We start from the raw sequence: 16,096 nt of genomic DNA, 5'->3' as shown, positions 1-16,096 counted from the left end.
TCTTCGTCTTGCTCTTCCTCCGCGCAGCGCCGTTGCGGTGACTCTCGCCGCTACCGTTAACTCCGCCCTCGCGGTCACTTCTCTCGCTGTCGCGGCACTGCCGCGGAGCCGGCGGCGGGTGCTTTTTGCCGCCTCGCGCGTGATCCACGGCTCTCCACTCTTCCGTCTCCACGTCGCGTGGCTGTACGGCTCTCATCCGTGTCTCTGACTTTCCCGTTTGCGTGGCGCTTTCGTTAGCGACATTTGTTGCCCCTGGCAGTACTTACGCCTGGCTGACCTTCTCCCACCTCCCCTCTTGCCCTGTACTTCCCCTTACCTGGCGCAGTGCCGTTGCTGTGACCGGAAAGACGATTCGTTCCCTTACTTCTACTTCCCTACCCAACCTTGTGCGGCCACATTGAAGCCTGTCTGTGAGGGAATGAGTGTGAGACCGCTACTCAATACGTCTGTTCTCCACCCGTTCCCTCACCCCACCTAAGAAGAAACATTAAATAATAATTGCTTGTCTACCCGCTCTCCACGGCGGTGACCCACTGTAATATGGCGCGTCGCGGGAGCGCTGGGTCGATAGCAGCGGATCGCGGTGTGTGATGCCCAATCCGAAACGCGGAACCGCCTCCTTTCGGCACTGCCCGTTTTTTATGTGGTTGCCTGTTGTGGAAATAGAGCAGCAGCTGCACTAAAAGATCGCATTACCAAGAAGCGCAATCGTCGGCCAATTTTCGGGGAAAACGTTTAAGTGCGAGCTGTTTCCTGATTGGTGGGGGCAGGTACCTTGGTTCATTTATTTGTCGTCCTACGTTTTCGTCTAGTTTAGCGAGCATACTTCTGTCTGTTTCAGGTTTAGTGAGCTGCGCCATATGTGTGGTGATGTGGGCCGCGCACAAGTCTTCAAATGTGTTATAAATGCCAAGTCGGAGAAACCTTGCTGTAAATGTAGACTGGGGCATCCCTAACGCCGCTCTGAATGCCTGTCTGATTATGCACTGAAGCTTCATTTTTTATGCAGAATTTTGCTGTAGGTAGGCCACGAAGTAGGTGAAGCGGCTCCGAAAAAAAGCCTGCACTAATGTGCACAGATACTTCTGCTTCATACTTTTCTAATGTTTGCAATCCCTTTGATTAAGCGTGTTGTCTCATGGGTGATGGCAGAGAGCCTGTTAATGCATTCGGCGTTATTATCATTGCTTTGGATGAATAGACCCAATACCCTAAGTTTCTGGAGTACTGGTATGGTTTGGCTGCTAACATTAACTGTGATGGGTATGGGATCTTGATGTGCCCGCCTACTTCCGACCTCGCATCGATTAACGGGGATTTCAGAATTAGGCTGCCAGTAGGTGAGTCCTGCTTGTGCGGCGCAACTTTCTACTCGATCAACCACCGGTTGCAGAGCTGCCTCGATTTCCCCCTCGTTATCTTTATTGATTCGGAGGGTTCACCAGAGCAGCGTCACGGATTTGTTTCGAGCATTCCCTTCCTTTTTATCTCGTTCATAATTACGTCCCTTCTCCTCCTTCCCCGCAATGCTGACCGATGTTCAGGTGTCAACAGTGCGCTAGGCAGCTGGTGAGGTCGGCAGGCTTTCGCCTTCGTTTGGGAAACAATCCCTCTCTCTCACAAACGCAAACCCATGAACGCGTCGGAACGCTCCAATGCATCTTTGTCGACTCCGAAACGCACTCTTGACGATCAGCCGTGATCACGTGAAAGCAAGAGAAGATCGTAGCCCTATGCAGTTTCAATATCTCATTTCTAGGGCACCCGGTTTATCAGCGTTTCATTATTGCAAGCCGTCAATCCGTCGTGGGAAAGCGCCGCTTCAACGGCGAAGAATTTTTTTTTATTCGAATGCATTCCCTTAGGCATATTACAAAAGATGTTAAAAATACACGTACAGATTCAACTTGTGCAAAAAACCTAGGAGTGAACGATGATGTGGTCCATGAATCCAACGTTCAAGGTCGGGTGGGCGGCCAGGCCGAAGGCCTGTTGCCCTTAGGTGGCGGAGACGGCTTAGGTGAAGTCCTGGGCACGTCCATAATAGGTGTGTCACTGTCACATTTTGGATTTCTGCGTCGCAAAATGGGCACGTTGAGCCGTAAGGACCATGGTACTGTTGTGGCCAGAGAGCGGTCACAGACGGGGTGAGCGCGACCCCGACACGTAGCCTCCTTAACGTAACCTCCTCTCGGCGGGCTAACCCACCAGGGAGGTCTGACCCACACGGAGGTATGAGAGCTCGTGTGGTACGTCGGGGGTTTTGCTTTTCCCGGATCAGTCGTTCACATGCGTGTTCAGGCAAATGTGGAAGTGGGTATGTTGTAATCTGTGGGTGGGTTGCCATATCTGCTTCAAGGAGACCTGACAGGGCTGATCGAGGCACCCAGTGGACGCGTATGAGGATATTCGTAGTGGCAGCAAGACGGTGAATGCTATCTGAGAATAGAGTGGACCGAGATACCCTACGCATGTCGTGGATGGCTTGAGTAGAGTCTGGGTGAATGATGAGTTGAGAGTATCGAGCATCTTGAACAGTAGGTAGCAACGCTGCCAAGCCGTCTCGTATGGCAGCAAGCTCGGCAAGGTAGGCCGGTGGTGCAGGATCGGCAAAATACGAGCACGTCTGGCCTGCCTCTGGTATCAATGGACTCAGGAGAGCTGCGTGAATCATGGCCCCATTAACACTGGCATCAGTGTATGCTACAAGAGTTGCATGGTCTTGATTGTCATCGGCGCGTTGAAGGCGAGAAACATGGGCATTCGCCTGACGAGGAACCGGGCTATAAAGACGACCAAGAGGCTTATTGTCACTTTATTGTACCCTTTTCCACGGAGCTTCATTGGGTCTCGTAGATGCTGGATTGTCTATTTCGTGTCGCATGTACCGGGCCAGTGAAGCAGCCGAGGAGAAATATGATGGCTTTAGGGCGCGCACGCCTCGACGTTGGTGTACGAGTTCATCAATAGTGTTGAGTTGGGACTCGGCCTGTAGGGTTGGCAAAGGAGTGAGACGTGGTAGTCCCGTTATGGCCCACATGGCTTCGTTATTATTGGCCTCAAGGCGAGCCCATTGTGCCTTCATGAGATGATGAAACTGGGCTCTGTAGACGAGTCGTGGTTGCAATACAGAACGGACAAGAAGTCGAGCCATGTTGGCGTTCGCTCCGCCAGATTTCTTCGCAATCCGACGTATCAAGTGTATCGTTTCTGTGGCCTGTTGCTTTGCATTCTTGACCCATGGTCCCGCAGATCCGGAGGAAACCATTGCAAGGCCGAGTACACGGAGAGTTGAAGCCTTGTGTAATAGTTGCTGATCCAGAGTTATCTGAAGAGGCCGGAGTGCCAGTAGACGGCGCCCATACTTGTTCGCTACTGACATGTACGTCGTCTTGTCCTTGGAAATGTCAAGGCCTATCTGAGCGCACCAGTTGTGCGTCATGTTTAGGGCCTCTTGGAGCGCTTGTTCTTGGTGGCAAATTTCAGGATCAACTGACCAGACAGTGATGTCATCTGCGTACATTATGTACTGTGCGTTATGTATCGTGGCTAGCTTCCAAGCTAGTGGACGGAGAGCAATATTGAAAAGGACTGGTGCGAGTACAAATCCTTGTGGGACCCCACCCCGATGTGCGATGAACTGACCTGCCGCTTGGCCAGCCAGGCGGATGGAGGAGGTGCGAGCGCACAGGAAGGATTCGACTAATGTACAGACCCGGCTAGGGAACTGAAGCCAATGGAAAATTCCGACAATTGCTTCGTGACTCGCATGGTCGTACGCTCTACGAATATCGATTGCCAGAATGGTGCGAATTCTTCGGGAGCGGCCTTCGATGAGAACCATAAAAGATAGGTACGCAAGGCCATCCTCTGCGCCTAGAAGAGAACGGAAGCCGATTTGACCAGTATTATGCCATGAGTACTGCTCGAGCCACCATGTAATACGTGTCGCGAGCTTACGCTCCATCCGCTTGCCTAAAGTTAAGTTTAGTGCTATTGGGCGCATATGAGCGATATTATCTTGGGGGTTTTCCGGGTTTGGGAATAGGGACTGTTTCTGCATGCCGCGAAGAATCGGGGATAACTCCTCTAGCCCAAGCTTCGTTTATGACACCCAACAGCACTTCGAGAACCTTGCCTTCCGTGTTTCTATAAAGTTCATACGGTATGCCATCAGGTCCTGGTGCATTGTATGACTTCGAGAGGTCGATTGCCGCTAAAAATTCCGCCATAGTGAAGACAGCTTATATACCCTCGATGTCGGAGAGCCGTAGGCGGCGTGCCTGCGTTCGCGGGAACGCAGTTGAACAACGAAAGGAGGCGGTGCTGTGTCCAAAGCCAGAAAATATGTGTGGGCGACAGTTTCTGTGAATACTGCTGGTGTCTGGCCCGATGCTAACAGGGCGCAGGCTGCGCGCTCTTGAGGGCGCCGACCACGTTCCATTACTCGGAAGGTGCGCCAAATGGAAGCATTCGACGACGAAGGTCCGAGAGAAGAGCACCAGTCCATCCAGCAGCCAGGTTCTAAGCGGTGTTTATGGCGCCGAGCTACTGCAGTAAGGCGTTGGGCCTCTAAGCGAAGGGTATTTGATGCAGGGTCACGTTCTGATGCAACTTCTGCTTGGTGGCGTGACGCCCAGAAACGCAGACGTTGCAAATCAGGAGTGGTTCGCGATTCATCAACCCACGACGTACGTGTCGCCTCAACTAATGCTGACTTAAGACAATGGGACGGGTCCAGCATGAAGTTGGATACATTGCTTTCTGATACCGCCCTGTACCGATCCCAGTGCACCACTCGACATAGTCGGCGGAAGCGGCCTGTTCCGCCCGAAGGTAACCCAAAGTGAATTGGATAATGGTCGCTACCCCAGCAGTCGGGTTCACATGACCACGAGACGGTCGTACTTCCTAGCCACCAAGATAAGTCCGGTGAGTGTGGCGGCGCGCTAGGGTGGTCCCGCCGACGAGTAGGCACTGACACATTATTAAGCAGAGTGAATTGGCCGTCCATAAATGTGTCCAGCACACATGTACCACCCGCACTGGAAATAGCGTATCCCCATGTGATATGGGGCACGTTAAAATCTCCTGCGACCATATGGGGCAACCAGGATGTTTCTGTCGTAGGTGCGCCAGCCAGCCGATACACAACCGAGCCGTACGACCGCTGTAGGGGCGGCATAGTACGAAACGATGATAACGTCCGTGCGTTGGAGACGAACCAATGCGGCCACGACTTCTTGTCATAGAGTGCGCCACCATGAAAGATCAATGCCAGTCTGATCAAGTGTGCATCTTACATATGCTGCAGCCTTTCCTGGAGGGACATCGGGCGTAGCACTCCTACGATCCAACATTGAAGGCGATGAGCATGCCACAAATCGTGGTATGGGTGGCAGGCCGTTGGATTCTTGAAGAAGTAGAGCCCAAACACGCAGCTTCCCATATCTGAGATGCTGACGCAGCTCTCCGACCTTCCCCCCGATGCCGCGACAGTTCCACTGTAAGATGCCTTCTGGCACACTTGAAGACGTAGCAGCCATCATAGAGTAAGATTGGCCAGTAGAATCGAGGCGAGATGCTGGAGCTGTTGCGCAACGAAGCGCAGGAGTGTTTGGGGTGAAAGAGGTTTCGATACAGATGCCGGGTTAGCCATATGAGCAGGACTAGACGTCGACGGCGAATGCGATGGTCGCGCTCCCTCATGACGACGCCTGAGCACTGTACAGCGTTCCTTGAGACGTTGGATTTCCTTTTCAAGACTGGCTAGGCGAGCGTCAATCTCGCACTCTTCGTCTGCCAAAGGAAGCGGCGTGTCTTCTATAGATTGTGATGCCCGCTGCGGTCGTGAAGTGGACGACTTAACAGCTGCGCTATAGGTACGGGTGGAAGCATCACTTGTCGCTGTACTTGCTATCGTCACCTGGCTAGCGTCCACTTCCAGAGAGGCCAGAACGGCGTAACGGCTGTACACAGGTACTTGTTTCATTGATGGATCTCGAGGGGTCCTTGCTGGCTGTCGAGAATGGCATTGTCGAGCCTTTTTAGTGACCTTCAACTTCGTAGGACACGTCGTGGAAGTGATGTCATGATCGTTTGTTTGGCATAGGCCGCATCTAAACGATGCTGACGGTTCGAGCTCCATGGTGTCGTCCTTGGGTGGGTAGGGGCAGGATGATTTCATGTGTCATTGTCTAAAGCAAGAGTAGCAGTACACAACGGAAGGCTTGAACGGACGCGGGCGCAGTACGCAGTCGTAATACAGGATACGTTCAGGTGGGGAATTAGGACCTTGAAGCGTGAATAGGCACGTACGACCACTGCCTAGGTAGCGAGCAGCCATGACCTTCTGTGTGGGGCACGATAGTTCCTGCAGGAGCCTCTCACTTTCTTCGTCAATGTCAACTCCATTAACCACGCAGCGTCTTAAATCGGTACCACTGGCGAAGTACGCCTGGACTGGAAGGACACATTCTTCCGAAGCTTGTATTTGTTGCAGTTCTTCGAGTTTATAAACTAGTGCCATAGCAGACACCCATACTGAGACCGTATTAGTGGGTTTGTGTAGAGCAAAACCTTGAAATCGGGAAGTCTCGAGGCAGGCGTCCAGGGCCGCTTGAATGATACGGTTGTGCAGAGTGGACATGTCATTTCTAGCACGAGGCTAGATAACCACTTTGTACCTCGATGTCGTTGGCGACTCCGGAAACGTGCGTGTCCGTCGTGCGGGCAGGCCTTGTGATGAGCGAGGTCTTTTCGGGGCTGCTGGAGCTACATTTTCATCCGATGGAAGGTCAGTAGCTTGCTACGTTCTCGTGGCCGAGGTGTGCGCCACGACAGCAGGGCTGTTCTGCTGCATGTTGGTGGTATCCATGCTCAGGGTACCGCCTTCGCATGTTGCACTTGTCCCCACGAAGGAGGCGCTCCTGACTTGACTCCTGACGCGGCGAGTGCCGCGGGGGTACTCACACTCGCGAAGCCGCGCGAGAATTCGAGTTGGCCGACGCAACAGAAGAGTGTAGATGACGACGGACCTTGTAGATAGGCGCCAGTAGTAATTACGAACCGCCAAAGCAGTCCAAAAACAGCAGAGTTCCAGTAGCGGGGAAAAAAACTGCTAACGGGGTGAAAATCCGGAGCTACGGAAAAACACGTCCGAGCGGAACGAGCGCTGGAAACGCCTCCCCCCCCCCCCCCGGCGAAGTATTCAGCGGAACGAGTTACGCAACATCGCCAGAGGAAGCGCTGGAGGCCTTTAGAACGTGCAAGAAACGCTGTGACTGTGCTCGTCACGTGACTGGAACTATCCGCCAACCACGTGATATATGCACACCTCTGTTTGTTCTCTTTCATTTTTGCTACAGCACCATCTAGCCCCCACCTTCTGTGGTCACACGGTTTCGTTGAGCAACAAGAAAATCATTCAGATACTACGCACTGTAGGAATGCTGCAAGCAAAGCCTTAGTAACCCGTCAAGACGAAACGGCGCACTTCATAAGAACGACGTGCAGCGCACATTGGCGACGAATGTGCACCACGCCCGTCACTTAAGATGCCGCAGGTGTGCGGCAAAGCGCCACCACCGGGCACAAAATGCAAACTTTCGGATGCCACAAAGCTACCACTTATACTATTGCTGGAAAGCGCTATGCGGCCGCTAGGCGACATGTTTTCGGATTCTTCTGGGAGAGCGAAGCGCTGCGGTGTGTTCAACTTTGGTACAAATGGAGGACTTGCCGTCTTCAATTCATTTTCTTGTCTCATGTTCCTGGCCCAATTACTCGCCTCAGAGGTGTTTCCTGAATACTCTTTTCCATAGGATTTACATCAAAAATGGTAGAGATCGAGACAGCTGGTATTACGTCACCAAAGATTTTCATCACCGCAGAAAGCACGGAACACAAACGGGTTAAAAGGACCGCATGCGCTAACGTGCAAGGCGCTAGCATGCGGCTAACGTGCCATCATCTCGCTGAGGCACCAATTCTGGCAGGTTTCTTTTTCTGAGGCATCGGTATTTTCAGCGGTCATCACCTTATGGTGCGTTTGTAATACAGGCTTGCATATGTGTTTTTTATGCATAATAACATCTTATATTCAAGAAAACGTTTGTTTGTGTTAGTGCTTGTGCTTCTCTTTTCCTTTTTTGCGTTGTGCAGTTTCTGCATACTATAACATGTTTTTCGTTTGACCATGCGACACGATAAAAGGATTCCCCACAGCACGAGGCAAACTGAACGGCGCGGTGTGTTTCCATTGCGCGAAAACACTGGCCCTTGGTGATGTACCGAAATGTTATGTCGCGCGTAATAATTACAGTGTGTGCAGGGAATCGATTATGCAAGCGCTCAGAAGCGTTCTGGGTGTGCGTCGCGCACTGCACGCGGTGTTTGACCGCAGACCTCTGAGAAATGCAACCGGATTCAAATTTGGCGTAAGACTGGACGTTTGCCTACGCCTCGGTCTTATGGCTGAAATGTAAGCAACATTTCGTGTGCGTGATTTAATTACGGCCTTCCCTAAAGCGAAAGTGTGAAGTTGCCCTACAAATCTTCATAAAACAACCTTTGTCCGGCAAAGCGCTAAACGGCGGAATAAGTAACTAATTAAACTGCGAAGTTTTAAGTGGACAAAACCGAGATTTGAATATAAGGCACGCATAGTGGGGCAACCTCGGAATAGTTTTGTTCACTTGGTTCAGCCAAAGCATGGTGCAGGAGCGTTTTCTTTTTTGCACTCAGCCCCCATCGGGATGCAGCCGCCGCAGTGGTTATTGAACCCGCGACCTGAGCGAGCTGAGCGGCGCAACCCCGTCACCACTCCGCTAACAGGGCGGGTGGAGAGCAGACGATGAACTAGACTATTTAAAAGGAAATGATAACCAAGTTCGGTGGCCTTTGTTTGTCTAAGCCTTCACTCGGGCTATCACAGCCACAACTCAAAATTCCTAAGAGCGTGATGTTGAATTCATTCAGGATGCGCGCTGGTGACCTGTTTATCGGCGCACTGTTTACGTCAATAAAAGAAGAAAATCTGTTACAAGTTAGCGTCATTTGCGCCCCTATCGCTCTATTTCTTTTTTCACCTAGCTGATCCTACCTGCACTAAATTGTGCCTTTGAAACGGCTAGTTTGTAAATTCGTATATTTCATACAACAGGTTCGACACCAAGTTTGACGAAAGTCAGAGTGACAACTCCTAGAAGTCCTACACATCCACATTCTACACGCCCACATTATACAAGCCCAAGTCCTACAAGGCCAAGTCCTGCAAGGCCAAGTCCTGCAAGCCCAAGTCCTACAAGCCCAAGTCCTACAAGTTCAAGTCGTGCAAGGCCAAGTCCTACAAGCCCAAGTCCTACAAGCCCAAGTCGCGCAAGCCCAAGTCCTACAAGCCCAAGTCCTACAAGCCCAAGTCCTACAAGCCCAAGTCCTACAAGCCCAAGTCGTGCAAGCCCAAGTCCTGCAAGCCCAACTCCTACGAGCCGAAGTCCTATAAGCCCAAGTCCTAAAAGCCCAAGTTCTACAATCCCAAGTCCTACAAGCCCAGGCACTACGCAAGCACAACGTACGTACAGCGAGGACAAGTGCAGCTATTTTAACTGAAATTACGAGTAGTACAATTTGTCGTACTACTATTAACGCTTGTCATTCACACTGGCGTGTGCTTCAGTTAGACATAGGTAACGGGCGCCCTTTTAGTATGACTTTCCGGTGTGAAGAAAACAAGCTTGCGTCAGTTTTAGGTCTGTTACTTTAACACATGAATCACAAAACGACTGAAGGCATAATGTAACCAAACGTCTCAGCACCGCAAGCGATAGGGTTTCATGTCACCATATCGTTTTACTCGTTGCTAATAGAGACTTTTAGCTTGTACGCTATTCCGGTAAACGGGAGCGGTTTGGGCGGATTACCGGATGGTCGGGGCGTAAGCGTGAGCGGTGAAGCCGCCTGGTGTTGTAGAGCTCAACCAGACGAACGCATAGCTAAAACTGCAGTAACTCACCATATCCTGCTTCGCCACTCGTGCAAATTTTTGGCAGCGGCGTAATTGTGAACACGATTACGCCAGTGTCGAAAATTTACGCCAGCTAAGCAGAATATCGTAATTAGCTTTGTGTTTGTGTGGTTGAGTTTGCGTCACCAGCTGGCGCCACCAATCTGGCCGCTCACTTTGACGGCCCCCGCTAAACCGGAAAACCGCCCGCGCTTGCCCGAATACCGGACACGCTAAATGTCTCTAATAATGCTGGTGGGCGCATTCACCTGATTGTTAGTGTTATGAAGTTACAGTTAAGAACATATCGCGTTTGTCAGTCATAATCTTATGAAACTACCACTGCTAAGAAAATTGGTAAGTAGCAAAGTTCCGAGTGCCATAAGTATACAATTCATTTTCATTTAATCTATACACTAAAAGCAATCTTTTGTTTCTTTGGCAGCGTTTCATTCTACGCGAATACAAGGCCACTTAGAGAAAAACAATTTGCACCACGATGCACTCATTACACGCATCGGTCGCGAAGGTGGAAAATAGCACGAGCTCTAATGCATTGTTTATAATCGCCTTCAGAAATGTGGTGGTGATTCTCTTCGACTTCAATGCGGCACTACCCTCTTAAGAAGATTCCCTGCGCGGCGCGAGGAGGGTGATCATCAGAGAGTGTGTGGAAGGACTTAGTTCGTGCTACGTAAACAACGTCACTTGCTGTGGCACAACGTCAAAGCAAAGAAGGAGTATGCCTGCGCGCTCGTCACGATGGTGAGGGCCCAAAAGCACCACAAAGGAACTTGCTGAAATGCATGCACCAACGTACGAGTGATCGCAGATCCGCGTCTTCCTATCTTTGCGTACTAAAGATGCAAGCTCGGCAGGCTGCTCGGAGTTCCTCTGACGTGTGCGCATATTTATTGTTCGAGGCAGTATAGCAGAGGAAAGTGACGTGTAGAAAACTAACGTAGGTTTGTAGCAGACATCCCAAGCAGAGAAATTCGGGGGTTTCGTGGCGGTAACATTTGAAAGCACTTCGGTCATAGGGCAGAGCAAGGTTAAAGTCGTATAAATTTGGGGAACCGTATTTTGCCACATATCAGGAAAAATCCAGTTCATTCGGGGTCCTTTTCGGAGTTGTTTTTACCTCTGTGATCATACTTCTAACAATAATCGTTAGTTAGCCTACCAACACGCCGCTGATAAATAAGTAAAGGCTCTCAAATTATCATATCGGGCAAGGGCAATTTCCTGATCAACATTCTTTGGAGGATACTTATAGACACAAAAAGAAAAAAAACGTTTAGAAGTGTTGTTAACTTTACGTATGATGACACAATAGCAATTTCTGATGCTACTGGTGTACTGACCTCAGTTGAAAAATGACGTTCCTTCTCAAGTGAGAACAGTCATACTCAAGTGAGGTTTTTCGCGTGCAATTACAGCCTTGCTAAAAACTTAGGTCTGCGTCGATCACACGACTACCCCTACCCTGCAATGTTTCCATTAACTCCTAATTATCATGGCATCCAAGATACTATGAAATCCTTAACGCTGTCGTCAACGTCTCGCAGCGAGCTAACCAGTGCCAAAATTTCAAAGGGTACGCCTGGTATTCTTCGACAATACTAACTATTAGTTGTGAAGAAAAACCTAATGAAAGCTCGCTACCATCATACTGGGAGATCGAGAAGGTGACAATACTTTTTCAATCAGTTGAGGAACAATCTGCGTATAATATTACTGACCCGGCCATATTACTTTTCAGAACACCACGTAAAATATCTGAACACATTTTGTTTTCTCTCCTTGCCAACTTTTAAGAATATAACTCATTCAGTGCACGGCGATGTAATTTTAGAAAATCGTACTTGTGGGATGCACAGCTAATATCCGACGCTCAGTGACTGAATTTAAATTTTGGCAAATGATCCCTCGCTGATTCCAGACCTTTCTAAAGTTTCCGACAAGGTGTGTCACTAACTTCTGCTATATATAAATTCAGCCTGCCTCCCAATGGTAAAGAGCTTTTAACATGTTTAGAATACTTCCTCTACAACCACTCTCAGTTGTTCGAATAATGATTCTAACTCTGAGCTCTGTGCGGTACACTTTCGTGTACCGCATGGCCCTTGCTTTGGTCTGCTTATTTTCCTTGTTTAGATAAGCGACTTGCCATAGTGCGTTTCTTCTAACATTCAATTATTCTCTGATTGGGTAATATTCTGCGAGATAACTTCCGGCGATGACGTAATGAAGCCTCCGTGTGATCTTAACACTGTTTTCCGTAGGTTGAAAATATGGCTAATCAATAAAACTTGCAATATCATAAGTGAATTTTTGTGTAGCTAGATAAACTAATGAACTAAGTTATTTATATAGTCCAAACAGTATCCTATTTGGAAATGTGTCATCACATAGGTGCCCCGGTGCCCTGTTGCATCCAACCTTTCTTCAAATGTGCACATTCGGTATGTGATTAACAACGCTTACAATACTGCGATACATTCGACTGGGATACTGTGATCTGGGATACATTCCCAGATCACACTACACTTAAGGTTGTCCTATAAAAACCCTTGTCAGGACTAAACTCGGTACGCTGCATCAGTATGGGATCCGCGGAAAACAAATTTAACTCACTCATTAGAAATGGTATTAAACAATTCTGTTTAATTAATACTGTCTACTCGGGACCTTACGGCCAGTATGCCAAAAATGAAGTTAAGTTATTGAAGCGCATAAAACTAAAGAACTCGCCGTAAGATATCTTGTTCAGAGGTTTTTTTTTATAGGTCGCATAAGCATTGTGATCTGCGCAAGCAACTAACCGTTCCAGCGCGGTACATATTACAGAAACTTGATAAAATTGACGAAGCTCTTGTTCCGCAATGAAGGGCGACTTAATTTTCACATTCACATCTGCCACGTACAGTGCTCAGCGATTCAAACGTGTTAGTCAGACCGCGTACCTTCCGGCTGCTATGACACCGGCGGGTGCTGGGGAGCCTCAGCTGACGCACTGTGGCATACGACGAGGGCGAGAGCGTTTGTGATGCGTGGTAAGTGTACTTTGCTGACCAAGTGCTCATCCAGTGCTAATCGGGGGTGCAACAAGCACCTGGCTGCCGTGCGGTCCAAGTATCGCGTTTTATTCACTGAGCACGCTCAACGACTGGAATCGCCTTCCGTCATGAATAGTCGCTATTGAAAATAACGTCGCTTTCACGAAAGCATTTGCTAATGTTCAATAATAAGGAAACAACTCGTTATGATTGTGATCTTTCCTAGAATAATTCTCTTTGACGTGTAGCGCCATTCTGTTTCACATTTATAGCATATTTGTGATGGCTATTCTTGTAACCACTCCCTTCTGTAAAGTCTTCTGAACTTGAAGTTAATTTAAATAACTAAATAGAAAAGAAATATATTCATATTTCCTTTAGTGAGGTTATCGCACTGAGTATTGAAAGAGCTGATGAACATGTGCATGGTAGAATCAGGGCGCGAGACGTGGCGAAACTGACTATCGAGGGAAATGCGCGCCCTGTGAGGAAGCAGCCGTCGTGGTGCCTGCACGCCATAAGGAAACATCTTAGAGGAAAGAGTCCACGACGTCGGTCGCGCAGCTGGCTGCAACCGCTCAGCTACCCGTGTATCGCACCGTGTATTCGGCAGCTACAACAGTCCGTTTCCGTTGGTGGAGCTGGAATCAGAGATGAAGACACAAGCCGACACGAAGGAACAAGCTCGCTGGGCATAGCGAGAGGCTGAAGGCACTCCACAGAGAGCACGTGGCTGCATTTTATCACGTGTTTTCAGAAGAAACGCAGCGCACAGATAGAGCGAGACCTATCACTGGCAGAAGCTATTGTAAACACAGCTGCCAGAGATACCGCGATGTCCTTCATGCGATGCGCCGTGAAATTAGTTAAGAAAGTGCTAAGGAACGTTGCAAGAGCAATGACGAAGAAGCTTTTGGGCCGTCAGGGTAAAAAATTACGGCGGTATAAAAGCCTCCTTGTAGCATGGACCGTCATACAATTGGCTTGGTAACCTCAGAGTCTCCGTGCTCAATGGGGGGGAGGGGTCTGGAGAGGTGGCACCGCGACGTTGCTCGCCGCGGTTGTCTAGAGGTTCGGAGATGTAGGGAACGTAGGTGACCGCGCCAATAGGATCTAGGATAGCTAAATAATTACGGTCTGGAGGGCTGTGTCTGTGTACAGGCATCTACACTTGTAGTCTACCGAATAGAAATACCGCTCTGGTGACCGAAAAGCTCAGCCGCGAAACAGCCCACTCGAGTAACATACAGCGATGAAATTCAAAGGAGAGCGTGAAGGTCGGGGACTACGTATGCAGAAGGACCGACCAGATTGGCTTGGGCAAAATTTTCCACCACTCCGCACAAGAGCCAGACACTCTCGGTTCGTAATGGAGTCATTTTTCATGGAAGGTGACAGGAGGTATTTGGCGTAGGCAGTAACACTATCGTGGCGACGTTTACGTTGCACTGAGATGGCACATGGCCGCGGACACGGGGACACCCACGCGGACTTACGTTGTGGCGGAGTGTCACCATGGGCGAGGGTGATTGGGGGGGGGGGAGGTTGTAAGAGGATGCAGTATGGCGGCTTCTGGGGAATCCTACGGGAGAGGCACGTCTTTCTCGGTGCAATCAGTGAGAGGCCATCCTATGATCTTAGTATCCTTATAAAAGTGGAGCATGTAAGTGCAAGCAGCGCGTATGCACGAGTGCAGAAAGAAAGAAAAAAAATTGAGCAGAGAGAAAACATCTCGAACGCCCGACCTTGTCATATTATGCCAACACACTCTGTCCTGTTTAAAATTTGCCTGGTCACATGTTTCGCAATTTTCGAATCTGAAAATTGCGAATAACAGTCATAGCCATTTAACCGCCACTACGGCCTACCGGTGGATGTTTAGCTTGCGCGTGGACTCTATTATCATCAGTAATGTTCACTCCCTGTCTACCCACTCGCAGGCAAACCTGGATTGCTGGAATCGTTGCTGTGCACTGTACGAGAGGGTTTCACCAAAAGCACGTTCCAGTTTCCACCAGACGGGCTCTGCGGTATCATCACGTTCGACTCGCTGTACTCGAGGGCAGGAAACACGTTGGAGCCGCCGTATAACCCCGACCTCGAGTATTTCTTGGAGACGGCGAGGGGACACCGCCTCACCGAGTATGCGATCGGAATCGATTACAGGTGAGGGTGTCGTGGCGGTCATGGCGGCAGGCCGAAAAAGGCGGGGATTTACCGTGTTCATCTAGAAAATATGCAGGACCCTTGAGTTTGCAGTGACAAATAAATATACGCAGTCCGTGAAAGTAGTGAATGGGATGGACCGTTTAGTGGCGCTGTCAGCCGACTTCGCAACCACAGTGCACTTTATTGCACCTTAACAAGAATAGTGCACGTTGTATATTGAAGGGATGGTGCTCTGGTAGGCAATGGTGAGTGCCCAAAATGGAGGCAGCTGGCTACACCAGTCATCATGTAAGCGCGGTGCTCGAGCGTGTATATTGACCCTCTGCGCGCAGCAGTTTGTTCTAGAGAAACGAGATGGCGCTTTCGGCGGCGCGCCGTGCGCTGCCTCAGCGACAACAAGCGAGTACGAAACCATTGCCTCTTCTGCCCTGATTCTGCGCGATCAGCTGTCAGAAATGCAACTGCGTTTTCGCTAGCGCACTTTGCTCCAATCATGCTGCAAAGTGCGTAGCGGGGGATTGAAGACAAATTCAGTAGCTGGCTGCAAAAATAGTTACCAACATATCAAGAAATAAAGTGAATAAAGTGAAGTGAAAGTGACCAAGTTCACGGACTGCTGCTGCATACGGACAGCCTGGGTTGCCTGCCATTCGTGATGCACGGCTTTCCCCGAAGGGAGAAAAACTTCACTTATCCAACAGCCTTGTATCGCTTACCTCCAAACAAAGGACGTGCAATTCCTTAACGTCAGCAAAAGCGAGTGCCGCTCGGTAAAGGACGACAAAAGGAGCAGCGCCACTTCCTGTCATATGCAAATTTCGCGCACGTTATCTACACACATCTGCCCTAATTAGCACGCCAACTT

At 49.6% G+C, this 16,096-nt stretch overlaps 1 protein-coding gene and 1 long non-coding RNA gene across 2 annotated transcripts in view; one reads left to right on the top strand and one right to left on the bottom strand.

Annotated features, from left to right (window-relative positions):
* Positions 1–16,096, bottom strand: part of LOC135896670 (uncharacterized) — a 94,415-nt gene that overhangs the window by 4,499 nt on the left and 73,820 nt on the right. The gene's annotated exons all lie outside the window — the stretch shown is intronic.
* LOC135896669 (uncharacterized) overlaps positions 1–16,096 on the top strand; it is a 132,433-nt gene that overhangs the window by 47,160 nt on the left and 69,177 nt on the right. The window contains exons 9-10 of the mRNA XM_065425155.2: positions 9,164–9,571; positions 15,003–15,228. Of these exons, the coding sequence (XP_065281227.1) occupies positions 9,164–9,571; positions 15,003–15,228 (634 nt within the window). The remainder of the gene's footprint in view (positions 1–9,163; positions 9,572–15,002; positions 15,229–16,096) is intronic.

This window comes from Dermacentor albipictus, chromosome 3, assembly GCF_038994185.2.
Source record: "Dermacentor albipictus isolate Rhodes 1998 colony chromosome 3, USDA_Dalb.pri_finalv2, whole genome shotgun sequence".
Lineage (NCBI taxonomy): Eukaryota > Metazoa > Arthropoda > Arachnida > Ixodida > Ixodidae > Dermacentor > Dermacentor albipictus.
Note: the sequence above shows the minus strand (reverse complement) of the source record. Positions and strands in the feature narration are given on the sequence as shown.